This window comes from Sturnira hondurensis, unplaced genomic scaffold (genome assembly GCF_014824575.4).
Source record: "Sturnira hondurensis isolate 20B ecotype Veracruz unplaced genomic scaffold, ASM1482457v3 Scaffold0015056, whole genome shotgun sequence".
NCBI lineage: Eukaryota > Metazoa > Chordata > Mammalia > Chiroptera > Phyllostomidae > Sturnira > Sturnira hondurensis.
The window spans coordinates 2,890,020-2,917,888 of record NW_028087687.1 but is presented as its reverse complement, the minus strand read 5'-3'; the positions used below and the strand labels follow the sequence as shown (position 1 = coordinate 2,917,888).

The 27,869-nt window shown below is 38.5% G+C and overlaps 1 protein-coding gene across 1 annotated transcript in view; it reads right to left on the bottom strand.

Annotated features, from left to right (window-relative positions):
- Positions 1-26,735, bottom strand: part of TMEM156 (transmembrane protein 156) — a 28,229-nt gene extending 1,494 nt beyond the window's left edge. Inside the window, exons 1-5 of the mRNA XM_037064329.1 lie at positions 26,591-26,735; positions 14,484-14,753; positions 12,697-12,957; positions 9,843-9,962; positions 7,859-7,942 (exon numbers count right to left, since the gene is read on the bottom strand). Coding sequence (XP_036920224.1) covers positions 7,859-7,942; positions 9,843-9,962; positions 12,697-12,957; positions 14,484-14,753; positions 26,591-26,678 — 823 coding nt within the window. The 5' untranslated portion in view covers positions 26,679-26,735. The remainder of the gene's footprint in view (positions 1-7,858; positions 7,943-9,842; positions 9,963-12,696; positions 12,958-14,483; positions 14,754-26,590) is intronic.
- Between the last annotated feature and the right edge of the window lie 1,134 nt (positions 26,736-27,869).

Sequence of the window (27,869 nt, the reverse complement as noted above, 5' to 3'; positions counted from 1 at the left end):
GGGACAAGACCTGAAGCACAGTTAAGAAGGAGCAAAGTAGAGGAAAAAAAATAATAAGTACAATGTCGAATAGCAAGAAAAGAACTTTAGTTTGGAAACTGACTGCAAATATGTCTTTCTATCATATATTGTTAAAATATGCCCTTAAGAAAAATATTAATGATGTCCTTTATTTCAGAAGACAATTTTACTGAGAAGTGAAGTTACAGATTCAGTGAATTCTAGTGTCTTTTTTACTTATGACTATGTGACTCTATCAAATTCTTCTAATATTACCTTCAGCTGACTTCAAGGTAGAAGATGAAACTTCAAGTCCATGGCATAATGGCAATCCACTGGGAATGTGGAATACCATTCCCACTGGGGTTTGGGGGCCTTGCTTTTCTAGTTTTTATATTGAAACGTGAGTTCTATAATGCATAATACATGTGGTTTTTGCTTCCCCAATATCTCTGCTTTTTATACAAAGCCCTGAACATGAATGGAAATGAGGTGACTATCAAGCTTCAGAATGAATTTACCATGCAAATAATTGTTTACACAATTAGGTTAAAATATCAAAAGAGCCTATTCTTGAAACTAAATAATTATTGGAAAAAATTAATAGAGCTCCTCTAGTTGGAAAGCCAAATTGCTCACCATTAGCTTATTCATTCGGTTTGCTGATATTTTATAACATGGTGTAACCATATTTTACTGCAGAAAGTTATTTTCTGTCAAATGATGACTAGTCCATGGTAACTCTCTAGTGGGGCATTATTCTCATTTCTTCTGGTATCCAAGGTCAGATGTACCTTAAATGCTAATAGCAAAACTTCTGAAAAATTGATAAAAATGTAAAAAAGTAAGATACATCATTTCAATAACTTCTTCAGAATAGTTAAAACAGGTGGAATTTTTCTTTTTGTTCTACACTGGGAAATAGAGTTTCTTTCAAATAATATCCATTCACCAACAGTAGTTAAGGCAGTAGTAGCAGTCAGAAATATTTTAAAATACCCCAGACATCTTATCATGAATTTGTCAAATCTCTGAACCAAACATTTCGTTGACTTATTTTAGGAGTTTCAGGAAAGCCTGAACACATTAAAAAGAACCCCGGTTGGAGTTTTGACCTGGCTGAATCCAGTGAATAAAGTGGGTTTCCAGCAGTAGAAACTTTGATTAAAAACAACACTCTATGTCCTATGTTCTCAAATAAAGCCCCAATCAGACTGCCCATGACAATGCCCAGGTTGCCCCTGATAATCTTTTTCTTTTCTCTTCTTTGAGGTTTCTATCCCTTTTCAAGTGGTTTTTTTTTTTTTTTTTTTTGTATAGCTGTGACATCTGGTATCTAACCTCAATTCACCCTTCCAAGGTAATTTGTGATTCCCACAGAGCGTCAGGAACTCGCAAGATGTTCTCTTTGCTTTGTTCCTGACGGTTTTCGGGTCAAAGACAAGGTCCGTCTCCCACAGGGAAGCCACGTTTGGAACTTTCTCCTCCTACCAGGGCTCTCTTGGCTGCTAAAGGATTGGCCTCATCAACTTTTTTATCCTCTTATCTCTTTGTTCAACTATATTTTACTTGGTTACTACATTGGAAAACTAAAATAGCAAAAACAAAACAAGAAGCGGTCAGTAAAGTTAGGTGTCCACACCATAGGTGACCCTCTGTGACGACTCCTTCCCCAACAGCGAATTTATCCAATGTTGCTGTAATTGCTCATTTGTCTGCCTCCGTGTGTGTAAAAATTGTATGTTATGCATGGTTTTATTCCCCAGAAGCCACCTGGGAGCGTGACACGTGATGGGTCCTCAGTAAAGACGGTTGAATGTCATTTAACCTCTTTGTGCCTCATATTCCTTAATAAGAGGGTGCAGGTAGAAGCGCTACAGGCAATCGACTAGGGTGTCACCTAGGAATTGGGGGATAAGGAAAACAAGGTTGTCCTCTGAGAGTCAATGTATCAAATCAACCCATAACCAGAGCAGAAACACACCGAGTCATCTTCAGAGATGGTTCCCCAGGCCAGAGCCTGCTAAGTGTTAAAAAGTGTCGTGGGAGCAGATCAGGCTACAGCAAACCGGAGGGCGGGGAGGGCCCCTCCAGCTACGTTGGCAAAGGCCAATTTAAGACATGCGAAAGCAAGGTGTGCTGTGATCTGGCTTCCCACCTGGTTCTCTCTAAGGAGAGGGAACACGCGTGCTTGCTGTCAGAAAGCTCCTCTCAAACGTGTTACTCTGTGATTTAATACATTCGCCTTCTGGTTTCACGAGCCTATGGGCATGAGCGGAGTTACACCATGGATCCTTCTCCGCGTGCTGCCGCTGCGGGAGGCTGAGTCAGAGGCCTGAAGGAAGGCACTGGACCGAGTAGGGGCACCTGTGCTGCTCGGCGGGCCGCAGCTCCAGGCAGCCTCTGCCGGCAGGGTCTGGCCTCCCCGCCTACGAGTCGAGTCCTGCGGAGTGAAAGTTCCGCAGCGCAAACCACTGAGACCATTTCCCTGTGGTGTCAGCAAAGCTAGTGTGGCGCCTTGCTGCTTCTGGGGGAAAATAAAGGTAAGGGTAATAATGTGAGGCAATAAAGGTGTATTTGGTGTACTTTGGACAATAAAAATCTTTACAAAGTGCAAAACAGTATTTTCACCAGCATCTTTTTCAGCCCACGGAAGGGGTCTGCTCCGGGGGCAGGAGGGCCTGCGGATGTGCTCAGCAGCCGCCGGGGAAGGACAGCCAGGGCTGAAAAGGATGACCTCCGTGCGTCCTTCCTCTCCTTCATACTTTAGGGGATCCAGCCATGACCCTTCGTGGGGACAGTGGCAGGAAGTGTCTAAACTGTTACCCACAAAGGACTTGGTTTCCTCAGAAGAGCTCCTCCAAAACTGAGGAATGGAAGTTAACCTCCACAGGTGACTGTGATCAAGACAGATGGGGAGATTTTCAGGTTTGGTGGTTCAGTTCTCTAAGGGACTTCGAAAACCTTCCAGCCTCAATGATTTCTCTCGTTGCTAGAGCAATGCAGAATTTGAACCCTGCGGTACACCTAACCTTTCCATCCCACAAACATTGGCACTTTTGTGTGAGCCCCAGAGAGCCGGTAGCCTTTTAGGGCTGACAGAGCCAATTATGGTAGCTTAAAATAGATGTCCAGTATTCCAGGTGCCAACTCCCTACTATGTGCAAGGTTCCATCTGTTACTATTGACAGTGATGCTAAAACTGTCTACTCTGGGAGGTCCAAGGTGAATTCCCCAAGGATGTGTCCATTGAGCCAGGGCAGGAGTTTACTAGACAAAGGCAGGGCAGGAGGAGGGGGGGTTTGCAGGGGGTGGTGAGGGGGGCAGGGGGCCAGGCAGGGAGGACAGTCTGTGCACAGATGGAGAAAAGGTTTATCTGCACAGGCTTTATCATTGATTCCTTCATACCTGACATAAATGGCCGTCACACAGAGGCATTCAATGAACGCATAAGCGCAATCACCCTCTTCTGCCTACAGATTCTTCAGACCTACAAGTTTCTTTCTGCTTGTAGAGTCACCCTCTGCATTTTGATCTATTCTGTAACCACGCAGATGGCTATAACCTTTACTGTTTTATGAACCCAAATCTGTATTTTAAGAGTCATAAAGATCATAGTTCAGCAAGTAAAAATTGAATTTCCACGTTATCTTGCTTGCTTGCTAGACATCTGGCACCAGTCATTTATCTTGTCTTCTGCAGGCAATTGAAACCTGCTTAGTCTTTATTATACTGGCCGTAAACATGCTGCCAACTGTGATTTTACATTGCCATTAGTTTTGTTTGGGGGAGTAATACAAATTACTGAGTCATCCACTCTTGGCCTCTACTAATCTCTTTCACAATAAAATGCCATTTTCTTCCCTTCATTGTCCCTCCAAACTTACCCACCTTAAGGACCAAAAGCATTTCAGCCGGTGCTGAAACGTTCCTTTGTGGATGAGTCACATCCTCTCACACAAGCTTCTACAACCTTATGGAGGAAATGCCTCATCTCCGTTTCCAGTGTTAAATGTTCAAGTGCGTGAAGGGCTTTGATCTTGACTTGAACCAGCAGAGGTAAATCCCCCAGTTCACCGCTGACACGGAGGGGCTAGCAAGTGCGTGCATTGGGCAGAACTGAATTTGAGCCCCAACGCTGCTAGGACCAGGCTGTGGGTCGGTTACCGAAACTCTCGCAGCTTCCATTTTCTCATCAGGAAAAAATGTGAGGTTCTTATGAGATGAAATAAAATGATGCATGTGGAAGCACTGTGCATATGGAAGGTCCTTAATGGACCTCTTTAGCAATAAGGTTATTAACAATAAAAATGGATGTTTTTATTGTTTAGTTGGTTTCCCTTCTCCTAAGGCAACCAGAGTCTCCTAAACTGTGGCGCCGGCTCTGTGAAGGCAGGGGCTTGCCGTAACAGGTGCCACTCTGTCATCAGCACTGAGCATAATGCCTGGTGTGTAGTCCATGTTCAATAGATTTTGGTGGACCATTTGAAAATGAAGAATTTCAAGTTTTAAAAATGTCAGTGTTTTTGATGGACATAGAGAAGAGAGATGAAATGACCCTCTCAACTGACCCAGGAAGCAGGAGGAAGTGGAAGCTCTAATCCCAGGAACCTGGTGTTGCAGGAATTTATTTATTGGCTGTGCAGCCGGTGGCTATCCGAGAGGGACCCTAAGTGTGCAGGTGGCCAGAGGGCCAATATTCCCACTCTCGGCTCCCTGGCCTACACTCAGCCAGTCAGACACTCTCCCTTGGGACGTGCAATCCTGGTAGAGTGAGGGTGACTCCATCAGAGGCTTTGTCACCAAATCATCCCAGTGGTGTGACTCTGGATGTATTTTTGGCTGCCTGGCCTCTCTTGACTCCTCTTTACTTTCCAGGCTCTGTGTCTCTAACCTTCCTGCTGCTTCTATGGGTTCTATATTGATTTTCTAATAAGTTTCCTTTCTGCCAAGGCAGCCAAGTTGGTCTCATTGTTTGCATCCAGTGACTTGGATCCTCGTCTACTGCTTCTTTCTCTGGCCCTGGTCTCCCGTGTAGTCGACTCATTAAGTGTCATTTCTGGGGATACATGTCAAAGCTGCTTTTGTACAATTCCTAAAATCTCTTCTTCAGGATGGTCAGTGTTTGGCATCGTTCTTTGATGATTTCTCTGAAGTGTGTAATATGTTCTTTAATGAAGTACTTATGTTCCATCTGATCACTCTTTGGCCATTTGTTTCACCTTTTCCACCCCTGCGACTCATTTCTTATTCCTCTGCTCTTTCCTCTATACACATTTCCCCTTAGGTTTTGTGTGATTTAATAAGCTTTTATTGTCCATGAACTACTACATGCCTGATATTATGCCAGGGACAAGCACCCAAAGGCACATAAGACAGAATCGCCACCCGTCAGAAGATAAAAGTCGAATGAATTAAATAGGAAACAGATCAGTGCCAAAACAGGTAACGTATGCCACCGTGCTCCTCAAAGCGTGGAAGAAAATCTCAGGGAGGTATGAAAGCTTGGGAGTCGATACTGTACGACTTCTTCAACAGCAGCAAGACTCATTGTTCCCAGCAGTGTCTGCTGGGCCCCCACTACGTGCCAGGCACTGTGCGGTGCCAGCGTCTTGGTGACCTCTTCTTATTTCTCCCTCATCTTTTTGAGGGTGCGAGCCTATCTATATCTCTGCGTGTGCGTGTGTAACAATGCCTACTTTGTAAAGCATGAACAACTAGAGAGATATTCCAGACTGAGCAGCCAGTGTCGATGGCAGGCTGCTCTGCTGAATGTGACGACAGTCCCTGCTGTCTTTGAACTACAATTTTTTTTAGCTCATGTCACTGCTTCTCCGGAGAACCATGCTGGCACATTTTTTCCTTCCATTCTCACTACTGCCTCTAATCCATCATTACAAAGAGAGGCCTTAAAAACAGCACTCGAGGGAGACATTATTTCTTCTCCATTTCTCTCTCAGAAAGAGCAACTTATAATGGGAGGAGGAAAAATTGCATTTAGGTTAAAGGGATATCAGTAACAAGAAAGAATCTGCTTTTTATCCCCTTTAGGATGCTGACCCTCAAAAGGACTCTTCGTTTTAAAACAGGCCACCATCTGTTGGCATGCTCTAAACATTAATATTCTATGCCTGGTAATGAAGCCAGAGGATTTGGGGTGAGAGCTATTAAAGGGAAAGCGTGGCTGAGGCAGGTTTCCCTTGTGAATGAAAATCACAGGCTCATAAATACATTGTGTAAGGTTAGTCTTTTGGATTGCCAGCACTTTAAATTTGTGACTCCCTCGATTATCTATGTTGACAGGGGAACTATTGACTTTTTCTCCAACAAGGCTGCAGTGCTCAAATTTATGACTTGAATAGAGAAAGGATTGGGATTCCCTAAGGCCACCAAAAAAAGGCCTCCAGAGCCGGTTAAAACATTCCTGGTGTATGGATGTCAGGCACATGTACTGGATAAGAAGAGACACAAGGGGAACCACTGTTCTCTCCCTTTGAAGATGAATTTTGAGCCCCGGCTTAGTTAGTTGGAGTGGCATCCCATACACCAAACGCTTGCGGGTTCAACTCCCAGTCAGGGGCACGTATGGGAGGCAACCAATTGGTGTTTTTATCTCTCTCTCCCTCTTCCTCTCTCTCTCTCTCTAAAAATAATGAAAAAATGTCCTCAGACGAGGATTAAAAAAAGTAATTTTGCCACTGGAAACAACCCTGTGATTTTTAGTTCATTAACCAAACCAAATTGTCACTGAGCACCCAAAATTTCCATCAACTTTCTCCGCCTTTAGCTGGTATACAATGACTATTTAGCTAAGGCTGATTAACCATAGGTTAATAATTTTACTGCTAATGCTGAAAATAGAAACCCAATATTTTAAAAAATGAAAGTGAGCTCTTTAGGTGCATCCAATCCAATTTTTCTTCAAGCTAAGGGGCTGAGTACCGGCTAATTTAAATAGCTAGGAAGCGTCTCAGGAGCATAGCACCCAATGAAATGGCACGCAAATCTCCGCATGGCTACAGATTCAGCGGAAGGCAAGGAGATGGTGCTCCAGGTCTGTTCAGTTTCCTTGCCTTTTTGAAAACAGTTTACACTCCAGACGTGGAGTTTCCTTCTGTAACTTCTCACAGAGCACAAAGAAGTCTGCTCACTGGCTGTACATGAGGAGCTGTAGTGATATCACTCATAATTCTGTGGCTTTCAAAGATTCAAGGCTATTATTTCTCCCTGATAAAGAGCAGCCCAAAGGGCTGTCAAAGGGCTGTGTCAGATTCTCCCTCTCTGTCTTTTTAACATGATTCGATGGCTTAAATTCGGAAAGAGGCCTCACAGTTGGAAGGAGGAAATGGAACCACAGCATCTGTGCCAGCAGCCCCTTCCTACCCTCATTAGGATTCTGACACTCCATTCCTGTTTCTTGGGAGAGGACAGGGGACTTTTTAATTGGGGCTATTAGAAGTTGTCTTTACACAGTGACACCCTCTGCTTAGTGAAGGCTCCAGCAAAAGCCATGCTCGCTCTGCAATTACTTCTTGCAACTCTGAGGAATAATGGTATCTTGTCTCATTTAAAAGTAAACCTGAGACTTACTCCTAATTGGGTTTTCTACTCTGCCTAGCCACATGAATTTCTTCTTGCCAGTTGAGCAAACTTTCCATTATTTAAGGAGGCAGTTTCGATTGTAACTGTCCCCTGAGAATAAGACATATTAAACTAGATATCATGTGCCCATCGTTCCGTTCTTGCAGACACAAGGCCAATTTAAATAAGCACAGACCTCATGATCTTGAGTTTATATTGAAATGTGAAGCTTTGGAGTTTGCTAAGCAGTGTTCTGTTCGCTTGTCCCAGAGCTCACCTGAAAGAGCCTGCGCGTTCAACGTTCGAAGTTTCTCAGAATCACTCCCTCTTAAAAGAATAGATGAAGGTTTGTATTTATGACCTATTCCAAGAAAAGAAATTCAATGTTTAGATAAGAAACAAGCACATTTCTAAAATATATTCCCCATGTTGATTCAAAGAATTACCAAGGAAAATGGGCCATTCACAACAGGGCCTGGAATAGCAAGACATTAGAGCTTCTTAAGTTACTTTTCACTAACAAATACAGCTGCTTTCTGAGACCAGTGGCTTCTCCACTGCCATAAATGTCATAATGCCATCTACTCTTCTGAAATGCCCGGTTCTCATGCATAGAATGTTATATTATTTTTATGCACATAGATACAATGCACAGAATACTTAATGTATAGTTAATATTTAACAATATTTAATGTCCTGAATGATGTGACATTTTTCATCACTGTATGTGTTTGAATTTGTAAGGTAAGGCTTTGAAAGCTATTTAAGCTTGTCATGAGGCTAGACGTTCGTAGAAATTTAATATCCTTTCCCACTATTCATCTCTTTTTAGATCCATTTTCATTCTGGCTTCTTTATCTCCTTTTTAATGTGTAATTATACAGGAAAAAATGGATTAAAAAACTCAAAACTAAGTCCTATTTGTAAATAACACACAATTTATTTAAAATAATATAATTTCCAAAGATAGAAAAACCCTGGGTCTTAACATTGACATATCATTAGCTGTATAACTTTGGACAAAACAACAATCTCTCTGAGGAGTTTCTTCATCTATAAAATAAAAATAATAGTACGTAACCTGTTTTTATACTTTGACAAAATCTTATGAAAATGGTTATTCTACAAACGCACAAAATTATGATGAGCAACCGATGCATTAGGGGTCTTCTTACTAAGGTATCAATGACAAGACTTGATATGAAACTGCCCTCAGATATATCTGCAACAAATACTTAGCTGAAAGAACTAACTCTTGTTCTGAGGTGGAGGCAACCATTCATTTGGCCTTCCGAAATGCCTGACAGCCTTGCCTGGTAAAGAACAGAAGAGCCTTGAGCAATAATCCAAGCATGGCAATACCACTTTCCTTTACTGAGCATTACCATGCACTAGACATTGTGTTACTTTCTTATGTCATCTCTTTAGTTCAATCTTTACTTCGGCCCTGGGAGGTAATGGTGATTAGCCTTCTTTTACAGAAGAGAAAAGGGACTCTCAGATACAATCAGCAACTGGCTGAAAGTCACATAACTAGTAAATGGCAGTCCCAGGATTCTAATATATCCACTTATCTCCAAGGTCTAATCTCATCGTGATGCATTTTTCTCTTGCCTTTAAGGGACCAGTTACTTTTGATCAGGCCTGATATTCAGCCAGTATATGCACAGGTACACACTAGATTGGTAGGTACATACCAGCAGGGCTGATATATGCAGGGAGCACGCCTGTAGGGCCACAGCAATAGTTAACAGTCAGTGTCCATCCTGACAGGTGAGCATCGTACTAGTTATTGCATATTTTTAATATTATCCCTATTATCCTGATTTCCAGTTCCACATTTTAACTCATCCCAGCCTCAACTCTGCTGACTCACTCTCCCTTATTACAGATTGGCTCCTACTCACATCCATCACCTGGAGCTACTCTGCTCAAGATCTCCAACTCTATCACCACTCTCCATTCCCCTACCCCTCATCTCCACTCACTCCCACTCAGCTCTTGCTCAACCTTCAGTGCATCTCTTCCTCTCAATTCCCCCAGTCTTCCTTCTCCTCCTACTCACTTGTCTGGGTAGGGAAAAGGCACATGGTTCTCCTTGAATGCTGGTGTTTGTCTAATTTATGCTTATCTTCACCACTTATACAGGGTAGCACTCAGTAAATGGTAAGTTGAATTTAAAAAGGAAATTGAATCTGTAGATAAGATTAGGAGTTCCTTCAACCTAAATAGAGTATCCAAATGATGGATTTATTACTTACTCTGCCACGTCCGCATTTGTCTATGGACTTCAAGTACTTTGTGAATAGTGAAGATGAGCAAAAATATAAAAACTAATATGATTAAAATATACCAAGTGATCTTCATGGAACAATAGAAATCTGCAAAGAAAAAATACTATAAAAATACAATAAAACGTACAATAGATAAGACGCTACGTAGTGGTAGAACTGGGTTCTAGTACATATTCTGCCCTTAACCAAAAAGCTAAATAGTATATAACATTACTTCATAGGGGAATTTGCACTCCTGAATTCTTCCCTCGTGTATTAAATGAGGAAACTTGATTAAGTAGGCTCCAGGAATTAAGTTAGGTCCAAAATTCTAGGCTTAATTTCACTTACAGGTTATGCTGGTGTTAGTTGCATTGTCATTTCTATCACTAGGTTAAGACCACACCAGAGCCAAGTAGCTAAAAATTATATCCTGAAATCAACAAAGATGCACTGAGTATGAGGAGGATGGAGAAAGTAGAGAAAAGAAGGCAAAGAGAAATGACTAGGCTGGGGCAGACGGGGTCAAGGCCAGGGCAGGTGATAACCAGAACCCCTTTTTTGAAGGGGCTCTCAGGGCAATGATCAGAACAAGTGTGTGTGTTAATTAAACATGCAGTTATCCCAGTCTATATTTTATGAATATACAGGTAGAAACTTATCCATTCATTTAAATGACAGTGAGGCAATGTGGGGAGGATGGTTGACTTTCTAAGCCATCCTCCGTACCCTTTTCCCTGTACACGAAACACAGCCAGTACTTATTCAACTCAGCCAGATACATAACTTGTTTACATCCTTGGATGACTGCCCTGTGGTGCTCCTTTCCCAGGCGCACCCTCCACGGGCAGATGCTCATTACATAAGCAGTGACCATTTATTCAGAGGAGAGGCTGACTGGAGAAAAGGTGAGAATTGCCTGGAATAGCAGCTCTCGGCCTCCTCAATATCATTCCACAATAGCCAGTTGCCTTTCTCACTCAGCAAGATACAGGCAGGCAGTTAATTGGAATAGAAGATTTGCAGTGCCAGCAAGAGCCAAGGTGGGTCCCATGACCAGCCTGTCACTGGGCACTGATCTAGCTATGAAAAAAAACACACATTCGCCAATTTGATATTGCCAGAGCGGACTGTGTTCGTTGGGGCCAAGTGTCTCCCCACATCCCTGAGGCCATCTTGCAAAGAACCAAGGGAAACAGACAAGAATCTGAAAAACATCTAACGCGACAGTTTAACGTATTATTTCAGAGTAAATCTACCAGAATGGACTAAATTTATTTTCATCCCCTGGTGGATGGGGCTTTTAATAAAAGATCACATTAGTCTTTGTACAGCAGAGGAAAAAAGCAAATAATTCTTTAATCTTTTACACATGGTAAAAGGGATACAGTTTTTCCAGAATACAAGACAACCCATTTGTGCACCCCTGTTATCTTTCTGAATTATGGGAGCAAAAAAATTAACTGTCATTTCATTCTGACTAGAATTTATGGATTTTTCATTATTTTCCACAAAAATAAATCCTCTTAAAATCAGAATAATAGAAATGCTTATCTTTCCCTTTATGTTTTAGAAAATATAAAATACAATTAAATGGATACATAAATGCACATTCAAATAAATGTTTTAGTATCTGTAATCCAAACCTCTTTACTTTTCAGATTTTATCATAGTCTCCTTCCACAGGGAGGCTTTTCAAAACCTACCTTCCAACCTCACCCCTGAAACAGAGGGGTCAACTCTCTCATACCCTCCCAGTCCCCACACACATACACACATCTTGAAATGCTTCCCAAGTATAGAAGCTGTAGGGCCCTGGGCAAACTAACTCACTGGCAAAATTTCTCTGGAGTCATGTATTTTACTTTGAAAAATGCATACATATTATCTATTTCTGTTGGCTTTAAAATAAATATAAAATGTTTTTAAAATATCTGCCTCAAAAATAAAGTTTTAGAAAGCCATTCTAAAGTCATCTGAAAGGCCCTCACATGTCTAGAATACCCAGACACACAGCAAGTTACTCTGCCATCACACCTGTCACCCTGAATGCACTTGCTTGATTGTTTCACATTCATCTGTCTTTGTGTCTCCAATGCCTGGCACGCTGCTTGGCAGACAGCAGGCACTCATTCAATGGTTGCATTATAAAATGCTCTTCGAGAGCAGGTTTTGTGGGGGGAAGTAAGGGTGCACTGCTTAGCAAGAAAGGATCAGTTGTGGAAATTCAGAAGAGTGTGACTAGGAAGTTCAGCAGTCTTCATCAGAACTAAGACATATGTAAGTTTTGTCCCTGGGGCTCCTACAGTCCCCACAAGCCATCCGGTGACCTAAATTGCCTAACCTGGACCTTGCCTATCTTCTCGGCTTTCCATTCAAAATCCCAGTTAATCCAGCTCTGGTTCTCAGCTCTAAGAGAGGACATGTTAAATCAACTTGAAATAAGATTTTAATAGCATGCTGCAATGTACATAGATATTTACACATAAAAATAAATCTCACCCTTTCATACCCAAGTGTAGTAGTATGACTTCGAGCACAACTAAAGGCATGTCCAAAATTTATTCTAAGGCCTTTATTCTAAGAGAAGGTTTTTCTAATGACCCTCAAATGACAACCCATAGGTGCCACTTCTGCCTCCAGATATAGTTGGGCCCCATGAAAGCACAAATTGAAAAATTGAAAAAAAAATAAAATTGAAAAAAAACAGATAAAAGGGCTAACATTTTTCCAGCCATATTATTCCATCAACAAAACTCTTCAACTATTTGACTTTCAATGAAGTTAATGGGATAACCCTTATATAATTTCTCTTTTTTCTCTAATTTCCTTTAAAACTTACTTTTTACATCCATTTCTAGGTTCAAGGAAATGTGTATACAATTATTCGGGTAATTAATGATTCTACAAGTATGGTTCATAGACTTTTCCTTGGCTGGATCTTCCTCCATGATTACTGAACTTCTGGTGCTTGCTTTTAGATTGCAGGTAATGTTATATTCCTCCAGTTGGTCACCTGCAGGCTCTACAGTGAAGTTAAAGTGCTGACAAGCTGAATGAAAATCATTTGCCTTCATTTCCATGGATCCTCTCATGATAAAAACTAGAGAGAGATTAAGAAAATGTTATTCACAGAATAGTAATACATAGTAATACAACTCAAAACTAAATCCTTTCTTTCCTACATAAAAAAAAAAACACAAGAAGTTACCTGCATTAAAAGCAATGATTTACATTCATGAGATTGGATAACCAGGTGACAGTAAGGTTGAAATAGATCAGAGCATCTCGAAGAAAACACGGGTATTTCTATGGCAACTCGTGGAACAGATCTTATTCTTTGAAACTGTCACAACAATATTGCTCATCTCCCATGACACTGGTTTGCTAGGGCTGCCATCATGAAGTACCAAAAACAACTGGGTTGTTTAAGAAACAGAAATGCATTGTCTCATAGTTCTAGCAGCTGGACTTTCAAGGTTAAGGTATTGCCAACTTTCTTCTTTCTGGGGGCTCTAAGGGTAAAATGTGCTCCATGCCTCCCCACTGGCTCCTGGGGGTTGCTGGCCATCCTGGTGCCCCTTGTCTTGTAGGAGCATCACCCTGATCTCTGCCTTGAACTCCACCTGGTGCCCTCCCTCTGTGCTTGTCCATGTCCACATTTCTCCTTTCTATAAGGACACCAATCATACTGGATTAGGGGCCACCCTATTGAGCTCATCTTAACTAATTACATTGGCAATAACCTTGTTTTCAGATAATATCACATTCTGAGATGCAGAAGTATGCTGGTGAACAAAGACAGAGTTCTTGTCATCAAGAGGCTCACTGGCTAGGTAGACAGGTAAAACGACAGCTCATAGACAGGGGGTAAACATTAAGCAGAAGTACAGTATTTCACCATGTATAACACACACCCATGTTGCTGGGTCAAACTCTCAGGAAAAAATCTTTTGCTTTAATTTTTTAATTCAATTATTTATTTATTTATATTTAGATGCTTGGTTTTTGTATTATAAAGAACTTTAGCAATTATTTTTAATCATATTATGGCATGAGAAATGTTGTGTGACAGATAATTACAAAACACAAGAACAGATACAAGGTGCAAGAAATTTTATGTGCCAGTAACAAATTAGTGATACCCATGTATAATGTGCATCCTTATTTTTTCCTCAAAAATTTGGGCAAAAAAGTGGGTATTATACATGGCAAAATACGGATATCACAAATTTATCAGGAATTCAATGACTCTTTCGAGAATCAAAGTGTGATTTTTTTTTACTATGAGAACTTACAGGTTTACTTAGAATTTTTAAAATTCATATCTTTAAAATCATTTTTTTAAATTCAATACCTTTGAGAAACCATGTTAAATAATTTTTAACCAACAAGTGAATGTGAACTACAGTGGCATTTTGATATATTTTAAATATATTTTCTTTTTGATAATGTACATAAAGAACGAGTAACACCCCAAAACCCCACAAGTCACTCCTCAGGAACTGTCCCAGGGAGTGTCCCATTGCCAATGGACTCCAAGTTGGAATAGGCCATTAATATCTTTTATAACAGAATAACGTCATTTATCCTCGAAAAATTTTATTCTCACTTTCCCTTTGCACTTACCTCGTGGTGTTTGTTGCTTAGAAATAAAATCCATGTTTCCTTTGGACTCACAAAGCAAACACGCGGAGCACATTGTAAATTCACTGGTGATGTCTTGGCACATCCTGGTGAAGTTTTGAAAGCTGGAGTGACTTAGAAATATTCCCATTATAGCCTCCATTTCCTTTACTGGCTCCAGAAAAGTCACATAAGAAAAATTTAAGGAGGAGAGTGAATAGGTGCGATTAGGTTGTAAGCATACTTCCAGACATGATAGCTCCAATACGTTTCCTGTAAAGGAAATATAAACAAGCAAACACTTCTTTACTATGAAATTTTGTATTTTGGGCATTCAAATAAGTACACAATAAAAGCTCCCAGTTTTTCTGAGGTGGATTCAGCACATTTTAGTTTACTAATGACAAGACTCTGTTTTTATGTGAATTAATAATAGCTACCTCATTTAATGATTCCTTTTTAAAATTTATCAATATTCTCTATTAATTTTCAGCCAACAGTTCTTGTACAGAAGTGCTTGGAAACCCTAGCATTTTAACCGTTCTCTCTCCTGGGAAAGTTTTAAGGAACAAACCTCAGTTTCCTCGGAATGCATCTGCGCTACACGAGAGGTTCAAGTCAGCTACATGGAGTCGAACAGGGAATGAAAACTGTGAACAGTATCACTATTAGTTTCCGAGGGCTGTGCAACAAGTTACTACAACCTTGGTGGTTTAAAACAAGAAGTTCATTCTCTTACTGTTCTGAAGGCCAGACGTTTAACACCAGTTCTGCTGGTCTGAAACCTAGGTGTCTTCAAGACTGCACTCCCTCTGAAGGTCCTGGAGAAGAGTCTGTGCCTTGCCCTTCTTCCCGCTTTTGGTGGTTGCTGGCATTCCTTGCCTTGTGGCTGTACCACTCCAAACTTAGACTGTGTGGTCCTGTTGCCTTCTCCTCCATATCTCTGGGTCAAATCTCCTGGTGCCTCTTTCTTGTTGTGATTGGATTTAGGGTTCACTCAGATGCTGCAGGAAAATCTCCCCATCTCAAGATCCTTAACTTAATCACATCAATACAGACCTGTTTCCCTTATGAGACAGCATTTATGGGTTCTAGGGATTAGCACCTAATGTGTTTGGGTGGCCAGGAATTGGCCTACCTGAACTTCCAAAAATAAAATATAAGAGGGTGACATAACTTATATTTTTGTCTGAAGACAAACATCAGATAGAGAAATGAGGATGTAAATAGAAATAACACCAAGTTCAAAACAAAAGACAAAGACTTTGATGCCAAGGTACTGGAGCAATTTAATTTCCATTAGTCTCATTTTCTTGTCAGCAAAATAAAGATAATAACTCTGGATCCTGCTAACCTCATGGGGTTATAGCAACATGGAAACACTTAAAAATTATCCCAATGTATATTATTTAAAATAAAAACCCATATTCCACAAGTAAATATAGCTCACTATATAAAAATTGGGGATCCCTATTTAGACATGGTGATCTACTGAGGAGCAGGAACCTTCTCTTTCAAACTGTCAGTCATTTATTTGCTGGTACAAGAAAATTGGTAGCATGCTCAATTTCACTTTTACATGTTTTTCTTTACCATATAGGGCAAAACACATTTTTTTAAATTTCCAAATAATGTGGAACACAATAGAAGAATTACTCCATTTCAAAAAATTACTTCTTCTAGTCATACATCTTGTTTAAAACTGAAAAGAAAAGCAGGCTATTAAAGAAAACAGCATTAAAATAAAAAGACAACCAACTGTATGGGAAAACATATTTGCCAATGATACCTCAGACAAAGGTTTAATCTCCAAAATATACAAAGAACTCACACGACTTCAGTCTTAGAAGACAACTAACCCAATTAAAAAATGGAGAAAGGACTTGAACAGACACTTCTCCAAGGAGGACATACAGAGGATCCAGAGACACATGAAAAGATGCTCAATATCGCTTGCTATCAGAGAGATGCAAATTAAAACCACAATGAGATACCACTTTACACCAGTGAGAATGGCTATCATAAACAAAGCAATAAACAACAAATATTGGAGAAGGTGTGGGGAAAAGGGGACTCTAGTCCACCGTTGGTGGAATTGCAGACTGGTACAACCATTATGGAAAACAGTATGGAATTTTCTAAGAAAACTAAAATTGGACCTCTCTTTTGACCCAGCAATTTTACTGCTGGGATTGTATCCTAAGAACCCTAAAACACCAATCCCAAAGAACATATGAACATATCCCAATGTTCATAGCAGCACAATTTACAATAGCCAAGAGTTGGAAGCAACCTAGGTGCCCATCAGTAAATGAATGGATCAAAAAACTATAGTACATATACGCAATGGAATTCTATGCAGCAGAGAGAAAGAAGGAGCTCCTACCTTTTGCAACAGCATGGATGGAACTGGAAAGCATTATGCTGAGTGAAATAAGCCAGGTGTTGAAGGACAAATACTGTATGATCTCACCTTTAACAGGAAGCTAAACAACAAAACAAACAAGCAAGCAAAATATAACCAAAGACACTGAAATAGAGAACAGGGGGACAGTGGCCAGACGGGAGAGGGGAGGGAATTTCAGGGGAAATAGGGGAGGGATTTAGAGGAACAAATATAAAGGATACACGGACAACAATTAAGAAGGGTGGAAATAGGAGGGGGGGAGCACGGGAGGTGGGATGGGATGGGAGTAATAGACAGACAACTGTACTTGAAAAATAGTTAAATAAATTTTTTAAAAAAGAAAAGCAGGCTATTGATGGACATTAATTTTTTTTGCTTGTAATTTGTACTTTGTTACTAGTTCCATTAAGTGTTTTATTACTGATTACTATATTTTTATTATTTAATAAATTAAAGGTTCATTATCCTCTATATTTGAAATTGCTTCTGTAATAATTCACGTAGATTTCCAGCTACAAAGACATTTCATAGTGGAGCTACTAGAAATTATTTGGGGGAGAAGGTAATTTACTCAAATACACAATTTTATAATGTATCTATAAACAAAGTTGTAATCAAATAGTAGCTAATTTTTTAAAATATCGTCCCAGGACAAAGAGAGAACTGCACCATCTGATGGAACTCCATAGCTTTTTGTGTCTTACTAAAATACACGAGAAACTTATTTCTTGCCATGTTTCCATTTGCCTCGCTAGACATTATATCTTAGGAAATCCTCCACTTTTTGAATGTATGTTCTTATGCTATGACCTAGAAGGGAGGCAGGGAAGTTTTCACTGCCAATATTACAGTCTTACCCAATAATGACCATGTGAGCTTTCTAGGATTGATGATATATCCTTTACATTTGGCTGTGAGGTCATTTTATGTTTTTTAAATCTTAGCTTTAAATAATTCAATTGGAAAATAAATCAAGGGCATATCTTTCCCTGGTATAATTTTAAGAAATAAATAAATTCTACTCAGTCACTTTTGTTATCAGATGGGCTATATTCTCATCTCCATAAACAAGGATTTATGAATTTAACTACTGACAATAATATTGCTGGGAATCAGACATCTAAATTCTCACTCCCAGAGATAGAATGCATTCCAGAATTACCCCACTACTAAGACTGCAATCTCTCTAAGTATATAGAATACTAAGTAGAATAAAAAAGTATATTACAGTATTGAACCAAGTCCCAAGTCAGTCATGTTTTCTTCTTAAAGAAAAGCAAAGTAACATAAACTATCTTTATATTCTTTTTTAGCTTTTATTATAAACAAATCATATATAAGCGTATATAAAATGTATTGTGCCAGTTAAAGGATAATAAAAATAAACACCATGTATTTATCACAGATTAAGAATCAGGATATCACTAACATCTTTGAAGCGCCCTACCCCTTCCCATCCATCCCTACACACTCCTCTCCCAGAGGTTAACCATTATCATGAATTTTGTGTTTATCACCCCTTTGCTTTACTGTAGTCTTTCCAAAGTGTATTTATTCCTAAGTAACATTACACTACTTAACAGTTTAGACATGTATACAGATATATGAAATATACTGTATGTGTTCATTGATGACTTACTTTTTTACTTAATATGTTTTAACTAAAACATAACATGTTGTTATGTGTTGCTGTAGTTAATTATTTGTGGTATTCATTTGAATGAATATACCACAATTTATTCATTCTTTGACAGTGAACATTTGGGTTGTTTCTATTTTTTGCTGTTTTGAATAACATTTCTATGACCTATAACTCTCATACATGGTGGAAATATAAAATACTACAACCACTTTGGAAAACAGACTTTTGTTTTATATAAGTTAAACATACGAGGTCTGTCCATAAGGTATCTGACCATGTAATATGAAGAACAGAGACATTTTTGAAGGAGATACAAGATACAAGAAACTGTACATAGGACAATGACGTCTCAGTCCCCTTCAAAGTAGGCCCCTTAGGACCTCACACAGTTCTCCCAATTGCCATCAGGTGCCCCATCATATTTTCCTGAATCTCATCAATAGTCTGAAATCTCTCCCCTTCCATGGGTAATTTTAGTTTGGGGAACAGCCAGAAGTTACAGGCCACCAAATCTGGGTTGTAGGGATACTGAGTCACCTGGGTGATTTGATGTATTGCCAAAAACTATGCTTGAGACATGATGCATGAGTAGGCATGTTGTCGTGATGAAGCTGCCAAGCACCAGCTGCCCATAGCTGCAGCCTTCTGAATCATCTGAATAGTTTCCACAGAGGAATGTTCAAGCTTTATGCAAAATTTGGTGAAGATTTGTTGCTCTGCTTGCTCAGCCATTTTGAATGTGATGGCCACACAGTAAATATGCTCACTCAGTGGCACTGCACCACCCCCACTGACTAGTACAGTGGAGTCATCATTGTTCACACATGCACATTCCAGTCCACTCTCCTTGACCTCCAGGTTACACTGATGTGTCACAAACTGTTCTCGTCATATTAACAATGGCTGGATTTTTTATGGACAGACCTCATATATTTACCATATCACCCAACAGTTCTATTTCTAGGAATTTACACAAGAGAAATAAAAACATATGTTCACACAAATACCTGTAAATGAATTTTCATGGCAGCTTTTTATTTATTATAGCCAAGAATTGGAAACAACCCTTGTAGTGCCTTTTAGTGTCCCTGTCTTATGCTTGACTTCTGTCCCTTACTGTGTGACCCAGTGAAACTGAGACTCTAAAGCCACCAAGAATTGGTAGATGCTCCTGAAGTGGCCAATCTGTTCACTGTTGCTCACCCATGTGGACTTGTGATTTCTAGTCATTTTCCCTCTTTGAGAAGTTTTCTCGTCAGTTCAAGTACGTGTTTTTAAATTTTTAAGCACATCATCTCACATTTTAGATTTTTGTGCTAGGGATGTTTTTCAAGGTATGGCTATAAGAACAGAAGTCTCAACTCTCTGTTGACCTTGAAAAACAAGTGAGAATTTATAATAAAACCTTCACCATTTGACAGACAATAAGAGCTGCAGAAACTACTCTAGGTCAAGTCATATTTCCCCAGTTCCAAGGTTATCTATCTGTTAACTAGTTGCCAGGGAACTTTGGAAGAAACATGGATTATTTCAGACAACACATATTCTGAGTTATTGCTTCAGAATATTACATTTAAACTAGGTGAAACAAGAAAAATTTTCCACTAGAAACAGCTAGTGCAACCATGTTGGAGAAGCATTTGGCAGTTTCTTATAAAATTAAATATACTCAGCTATTCTACTAGTTTCCTGATAGAAAAGAAAATATATGTTCATACAAAGGTTTGTGCAGGAGTGTTCATAGCAACATATTTATAATAGCAAATATCTGGTAACAACCCAATGGATGAATGAACAAATTTAGTGTGTTTATACAATGGACTTCTTAGCAATGAAAAGAAAGCACTATTGATACTCAATAACATGTATGAATCTCAAAATATGGTGCTAAAATAAAGAAGCCAGACCCAAAATAGATATGGTGTGGTGGTTCCATTTATATGAGGCATAAGAAGGCACAAAACTATACTATACACTATACTATGACCCAGGTCAGAATGTTGCCTTGGGGGTGGGAGGAGATTTGACAGGAAATGGAAGAAGGAATCTTTCAGGGAGTGATGAAAATAGTATCTTATATGGGGTTATAGTTACATAGGTGCATACCATTGTCAAAATTCATGACACTGAACACTCAAGATATTTTGTATTTTATTGTATATAAGTTGTGCCCTTAAAAAAACAGAACAAAACAAAGCACTACCAACTGTTTCTGAAGATCTTGCATCTTATAGGATATTCTATAGCATAATTCAGCAATTTAAAAATATTAGCTGCCAGGATAAGAGAGAGTGTATGGTTTTGCTGCTATATTTTGAGAGACATTGGTTAACGTGTTGCTTCCTTTGGTCACAGGTCTGCCTCTGTAGCAATTGGCATAGATGCAAAAGACTATCAATTTCAGTAGCAAAAAGTCAATCATATTTCTTTTTTGGATCTCCTGTTGATGCTTTCTGGGTAATAGTGAGTGGGAAAGAGTAAACAACATCATGCCGTGTGTGATTGATGCACGCACACAGGAACACTTATAACCAGGCCAGGGACAGGGGAGTCTAGATAGGATGTGGATTTATTCACAGAACACTGGGAGAAAACAATTTGAAATATGTCCGGGGGCAAGGGGCAAAGTTTGGGGTTACTTTTACCTTACGGTAGCAGTATGTGAAAGGCAGATTCGGGACAAAGAAAAGAGACTGCAGGTTTTACTTGTCAAAACAAGGGATAAAAGTATATTGGAATTCCCCTTGGGGAAAAATGGTAGAAAAATGATTCAGAGTAAAGGCACACATATTTTTATTAAATTTATCAAGGTGAGATCGGTTAATAAAATTATCTAGGTTTCAAGAGTACAATTCTGTGATACATCATCTGTATATCGCACTGTGCGTTCATCACCCAGAGTCAAACCTCTTCTCTCAGCATGTGTCTGACCCTTTTACTCTTGCCCACCGCCCACCCTCTTCCCTCTGGTAACCGCCATCCTGTTGCATGGTGGTCAGGCTTGTCTGTTCATTTGTTGCTTTAACACGTATCTTTTAAATAAAAAATTCTGTGACCTAAATTTCACAGGCTGCACAACCTGAAAGTTCTGGATATGTGATGACATTTTATGTTTTAAAAATGTAAGAGAAGGATAGTGATGTCTGGCTTGCCTAATTCAAAACACGGTTGTGAAGATCAGATGAGAAATGTTTTCTTCAAGAATATTTCCTTGTTATGTGCTTTACAACATGACTCAGAAAATCCACTCAATCAACAAATACTGTCCCGCGTGCTTGATATATGAACAAAACAGCCAGAAACCTCATGTTCATGGAGCTTACATTCTATTTAGAGAAATCAGACAGCAACAACAACTATATATATAAACAATGTAAATACAATAAATAAGTAAAATTATATAGGTGATAAGTCTATAGAGAAAAGAAACAGCAGTGCAAGGGGAAGATATATTGACATATTAATGTTTTAGAGAAAGTCATATTTTTCTGTTTTAAAAAAGATACACAGAGAGAGCATTTTTCCACCAATGCAATGAGACAAGCAGTTAGAAAGAATCCTCAGCAAGAATTGTTGGTATTGTAACCTAAGGATGAAAGAATAAGCCAATTCTGCCAAAGTGGTGAAAAGCATTATATTCAGCAGTGGTTTCTTGCCAGCACATGTTGTCTAAAATATAGATGTAAAGAAATGTGTCTATTAGCAGCCATTTTAAAGCTAGAAAAACTCATAAAATTCAGGAAGAGGTAAAATCTCACAATAAAGTAAAATTACCCGTCTAGTTATAGTCCTTCTTTCTGAAGATTTTCAGAATAGTATCTTGAGAAAGATGCTTCATTGTGAATGAGCTCAAATAGTTAATGAGTTGAAATCCGTTATTGTATGTAAAAGTACTTGCTATACTACCTGGTACATGTATAAGTATTTGTTAAATTTTTTAAAAATGTAAATAGTCATAAAACAATATCTCAAATCTTACTAGGGATTACTGGTTGAATTTTTAATGAGCCAATCAATAAGAAGAAAATAAAGTGCCCATCTTTGAAAAACAGAGTAACACTTTCAGGCAAATTCGTTGTGGTTACCCTTACTTAACACTTTTTTATAGTGCAGACAATAAGTAACATATAGTAGATATGCTCATATACTTCAGGATTTAGCCTATAATTGATGAGTATTTAAAGTTTCTTTATCTGTTGTTTTCTTCAATTTCACTACTCATTATACTACCATTTCCGTGAGAAAGTGTGAAAAGGAAGGGGACCCGAACGCTGGTAAACATAGTTTATGTCAGTTTGGCCCTTCACGGGAAGTGAGGAAGTCAACACAGCTAGATAAAAATAGGTCTGAGGTGTTTTCATCTGCACTATTCCCATCCCAGGTCACCACAAACCACCAGGAATACACTTGTATAACTCATTACAATGTTTGGTTTCAAGAATTTCTGAGATATCTGTATGAGTACATTTTATTTGAAAATCAATAAAGATTGCTTTTCTTAGAAAGCGCTTCTGCAAGCAGGCAAGGAGACATACAGGGAGATGGCTGGAACTCTGGGAGCTATTTCCCACTGCAACAAAAACGGAGGGAACATCTTCCCCAGATAGACCAGAAGCACCTTTTACTATGTTCCCAGTTCACCTTTTCATGTTGCTCATTTATCGTTACAGTATCGTATGTAACCAGTTACCAGCCAGTCCTCCCCAACTGAAAACTCCTTAAAGGAACACCTGCCTTTCATTTTCATAGCCCTGGTTTCCTGGAACAGTTAGACTGTATTCATAAGTGAAAGAATAAAAAATAAAAGATCACTGAGATTTATCTGAGTTAACCATGTCTCTCTCTCCTCAACACTGAGTTCAACAAAAGAAGGTTGGGGAAACCCAGCTCCCTTAATTGTAAGTAGCTCTGAATCAAAATATATCTGTACCTTTTTGAATCTCTATTACTGAATTTTAGTATAAGCTGCCTTTCAAATAAACTGCAAGTTTTACAGTAAGCTCTCTTGCCAGTGCATACCCAATTCAAACTCATTAAAACTCCCAGACACTGTTAAAAAGGTTCTCCTTCAATAAAGTTAGAATAAATAGATTATACTGTGTAATTATGATAATTGAATGTTCTGAGTAATGATTATTCAGACTCAGATACATTCTTGATGAAAAATGATCAAACACATTTCTCTATTTTTAACATAGGCCTTCAGAGGGTTTATTTTGAAATCAAATCTATTAAACCTTGTGAATACATTTATTCCTCATTAAGATTCCTTTTTAAATGATTTATGTGTTGAAGACAAAGTATCAGTGAATAATTTATAAGTAAATCATTTATAATATTTATCTTAGAAATTAAAGTGAATAGAACATAAGAAAAAATGAAAAAAAGACACAAGTAACTGACAGGGAGGGTGAAACTATACAGGCAAATCTCAAGGTTGATTTCAGCATTAATAGGGCACTCTTTGCTTATCATCTAAATAATTTTACTAGATATAATATTTTATGAACTATATCAGCTAAGTCAATTCATTTCATAAGACACTAGTATTATTGTGATTTAAAAGTTACTAATTAAAGAGAAAGAAAAACAGTTACGAGGAAGACCAAAAAAGCAGGATTCATTTACAAAAATTGTCTGTTTAGTCTTACATCTTTAAATCTCAGCCACCTTCAAAGTAAGGTGCAATACACCTATCCAGACCTTTTTTCCACTGCCCCAAACAGTTTTTGAACTCTTTGATTTTGATGCCTTTTAGTGCTTCTGCCATTTTTTGTTTCATTTCTTCCACATTGGCAAAATGTTTCACTTTGAGGACTTTTTTTTAATCCAGGGAAACAAAAAAATGTCACTCAGGCAAGATCAGGTGAATAGGGAGTGTTGGGCACAGAGGTCAGGCCGTTTTGGGGTCAAGAACTGCTGAACAATACACTGTGGGCAGGTTCTCTTGTGTATCACCCACCATGAAATGGGCAAACATATTGAAAGTCTTCCAAAAAATTCACTGAAGCTGAATGCAGCCTCTCACAACAATGCCAGCTGGTACACGGCCACAGATGGGCTCCTAGAATGCTCACCTAGCGGGGGAAGACTGTAGTGCCAGGGGCCTGCCTTCTAGAAGATAATTCTGGTTTGGGGAGGTCCTCCCTAATATGGGCCCCTAAGTGTAAACTGAGGCAACATGAACCATTCCTGGTCATCCATAAACCATTATAAGATATGAAGCATTATTACTACACTATAGCACCTGTAACAGATTATTCTTATACTACTGTATGTATAAAACATTTCACCTAGTAATCATTTTTGTTTATGGTGACTCTGGGAAAAATTCCTTCTACCACAAAATGTCAAGATAAGATGGTGTTTTCCAAACACTGTGTTTGTAGGCTCGTCAAGGATATCTTTGCAACAAAATTCCCAAATAAGTTTGTCACCCCAAAGAGTCTGAGGGAATATTTGTTCTGTTCCTGAAGCAGGAAAAAGAGAAGTGGCCATTTCAGGTTTGTAGAGGCAGTAAGGGTCACATTGGGATCAGACATAATCAGTTAGGAAACTAGGAGAACTACAATTATCGATGTTGGCAGTCACCAGCTCTCATAAGCACTAACCGATAGTTAGCAAAGAGTTGATTAAATCTTTTCTGGACTGATTACCTGGTTTTCATTAGATCCAACCTGATATTTGGAAGATATTATATATATCTTCCAAAGGTAGGTCATATATATATGATATCATGATATATATCATATATATTATATAATATATATAATATATATGATATCGATATATATATCGATATATATATCGATATGACCTACCTTAGATAACTATTAAATAAGCTTACTCTCAGTCCAAAATAGCTTAAAATTGAAATAAATTATTTCTAGTCCAATTCTAACTATTCTTTTTGCACTTTCCCTCAGTGTAATCAAGAATTAAAAATACGAGTTGTGTAATAACTGACGGTGGCCGGTGGGCGCCGGCCATGTCAGGACAGCACTTCGTGAAGTGCACGGTTGTCTCAGCACCGCGCGGCTGTATGCCTGAAACCAACACGAAACTACACCGAATGTAAGTGTCGTTAAACTTTTTAAAATTGAATATATATATGCTTAACCTAAGCAACATAATGCCAGAAAACCAAAAGAAATTTTTCAAATTTCTTTGAAAAATTCAGATTCAAATTCAATTGTTCACAAAACCATACAATTATGGTGTTTACTTACTCAAAATCTTTTTATCTGTCTACTTAGCATTATGTATATGCAATAATAATTATTGTAGCAAGTCATCAAATATAAGATTCTTCTTGATTTTAATAATATATAACTTTTAAAGATACAATACATAATTATTTTTATTTTTTCTTTTTATTAAATGTTAGGGACATTTATCATCCAGTCACATTAATGCATTTTCAAATCACCCAGTCAGATTAATATATTCTCAAGTCTATTACCGATATATAGGAATACTTTAAGCTTATATCTATTTAGTTTTTCTACTCTAGACTCCAGCAATCATCACAATTCTCTGAAAATGAGTTCATTTTTCTCTCATTAAAATATACACACATGTACACCTGCTTACGTTTGCACCTATTTTACTCTAATTATATATTGAAAATAAATATTTTTGTTTTTCAAAAAGCAATAGTAAGTTATTGTGCAAAATAGTTGTGTTGAAGGGAATTCAAGCATTTTATACATAATAAATGTTATTTTCTTTAAAAAATAATTTCAGAATGTAAAAGCATACTTAAAACTACTTTCAAGAGAAAATGTTTTAAAAAGCAAAAATCACATGATTATATTATTATAAACGCAGTGTTTGAAATCTAGACTACAAATTTTGAATTATCCCTTCATTGCATAGTTACATGCTACAAGAATTCATTAGGACTAAGGGCCCTGAGCTGTGCTAACAGTCAGCTGGAATTGCTGTCTCATTTTATTAGCTTGTCAGACACAGAGCTTCAGCCCAGGCAGCAGGTGCGCAAAACAAGGACATTTCCTAAAACCATGAAAAAGAAAAGATAAATTGTAATCATATACTCACCTTCCGGTGTCTTGAAATATTCCGGCAAAATTAAAATGAATGTGATCACTATCGCTAAAAGTAATTTAAGGAGGGCTGTTTTTGTCATGTCTGTTCACATGACACATGTGTCCCCATCCAGCACAGTGATGGCAAGGCTCTTCCTGCTTTACGTTTCGTCTCTGTCGTACTTCAAGTTTATGCAATGCACCTCATACTTCCTTTTGGGTAAGACTTCAAAAAAAAAAAAGAGGCCTTGAACTGAGACTTCTTCATTTTGAGTCACTTGACACCAAGAAAACGACCCTCAAAGAAGCCCTTGCAAACTATCTTCTAAACAAGATACAAATAAAGAAACGATCTCAAGAAGTAAAAGGGTCTTGTCCTCATCTAAATTTGAAGCTATTATCTCATTTAGCAATCTGTGTGAGTAACTATAAACCCACAATTTACTCAGCAAAAATAAAATAACGAATGTCAGTCATGTCCCGGTTGTATAGACATTATTCGTTCACTCACTCATTAAATGGTTGAGAAACCTCTTTTAAGTGCGAGGCAGGCATCGTGCTGGAGTCTGGTGTTCAGACACAGTATGTCTGGGGGACAGTAAACAGTAAAAACGGTAAGGATAAACTAAAGACACGCCAAATTTTAGTTCTACTGTATAAGAGCAGTAGAATAGGGCTCGTCATTATGCCTGTAAACAGTGTTTATTGTCACAGAATCCACCTTTTTGGTCCTCATTTCAAAAAAAAAACTTTCATTATAATAATCCCAGTGAAATCAAGTACTTTGTTTAGAATATATGGAGGTTAGAAAAATTCATAATGAATAAAGAATCTGTGCAAACAAATACTCTTATTCCATTGTTCTGGTTCACTCTCTCTTGTATCCCCATCGCCCATCTGTTTCCATTTACACTATTTCTTGCTTTTATCCACCCAGCCTTGGGCTTTATGGAACAGTGGTGATGGGGAGTAGGAGGCAAGGAACAAAGGCCATGCTGTGAATATATTATGAGGACCAATAGACTGTCTTTCTTCTGACCGAGTGCAGGGATTTGATAGACAGAAATCAAGGGTCAAGAACTCTTAGGACCTTAACTTAAGAACAGTCAAACGGGAGCAGGACTTCAAATATTACTTATTTTATGAACAACATCAAGAATCATTCAAGGGAAGAAAATAATTGATGAGAGCCGTTGCCCACATGGCTTACTGCACTGAGGCGTGTCGGAATTCAGGTCTAGCATCATTTTCAGTAGAGGTGCTGGCGGGAAGGTGGGAGATCCTGTCCCTTC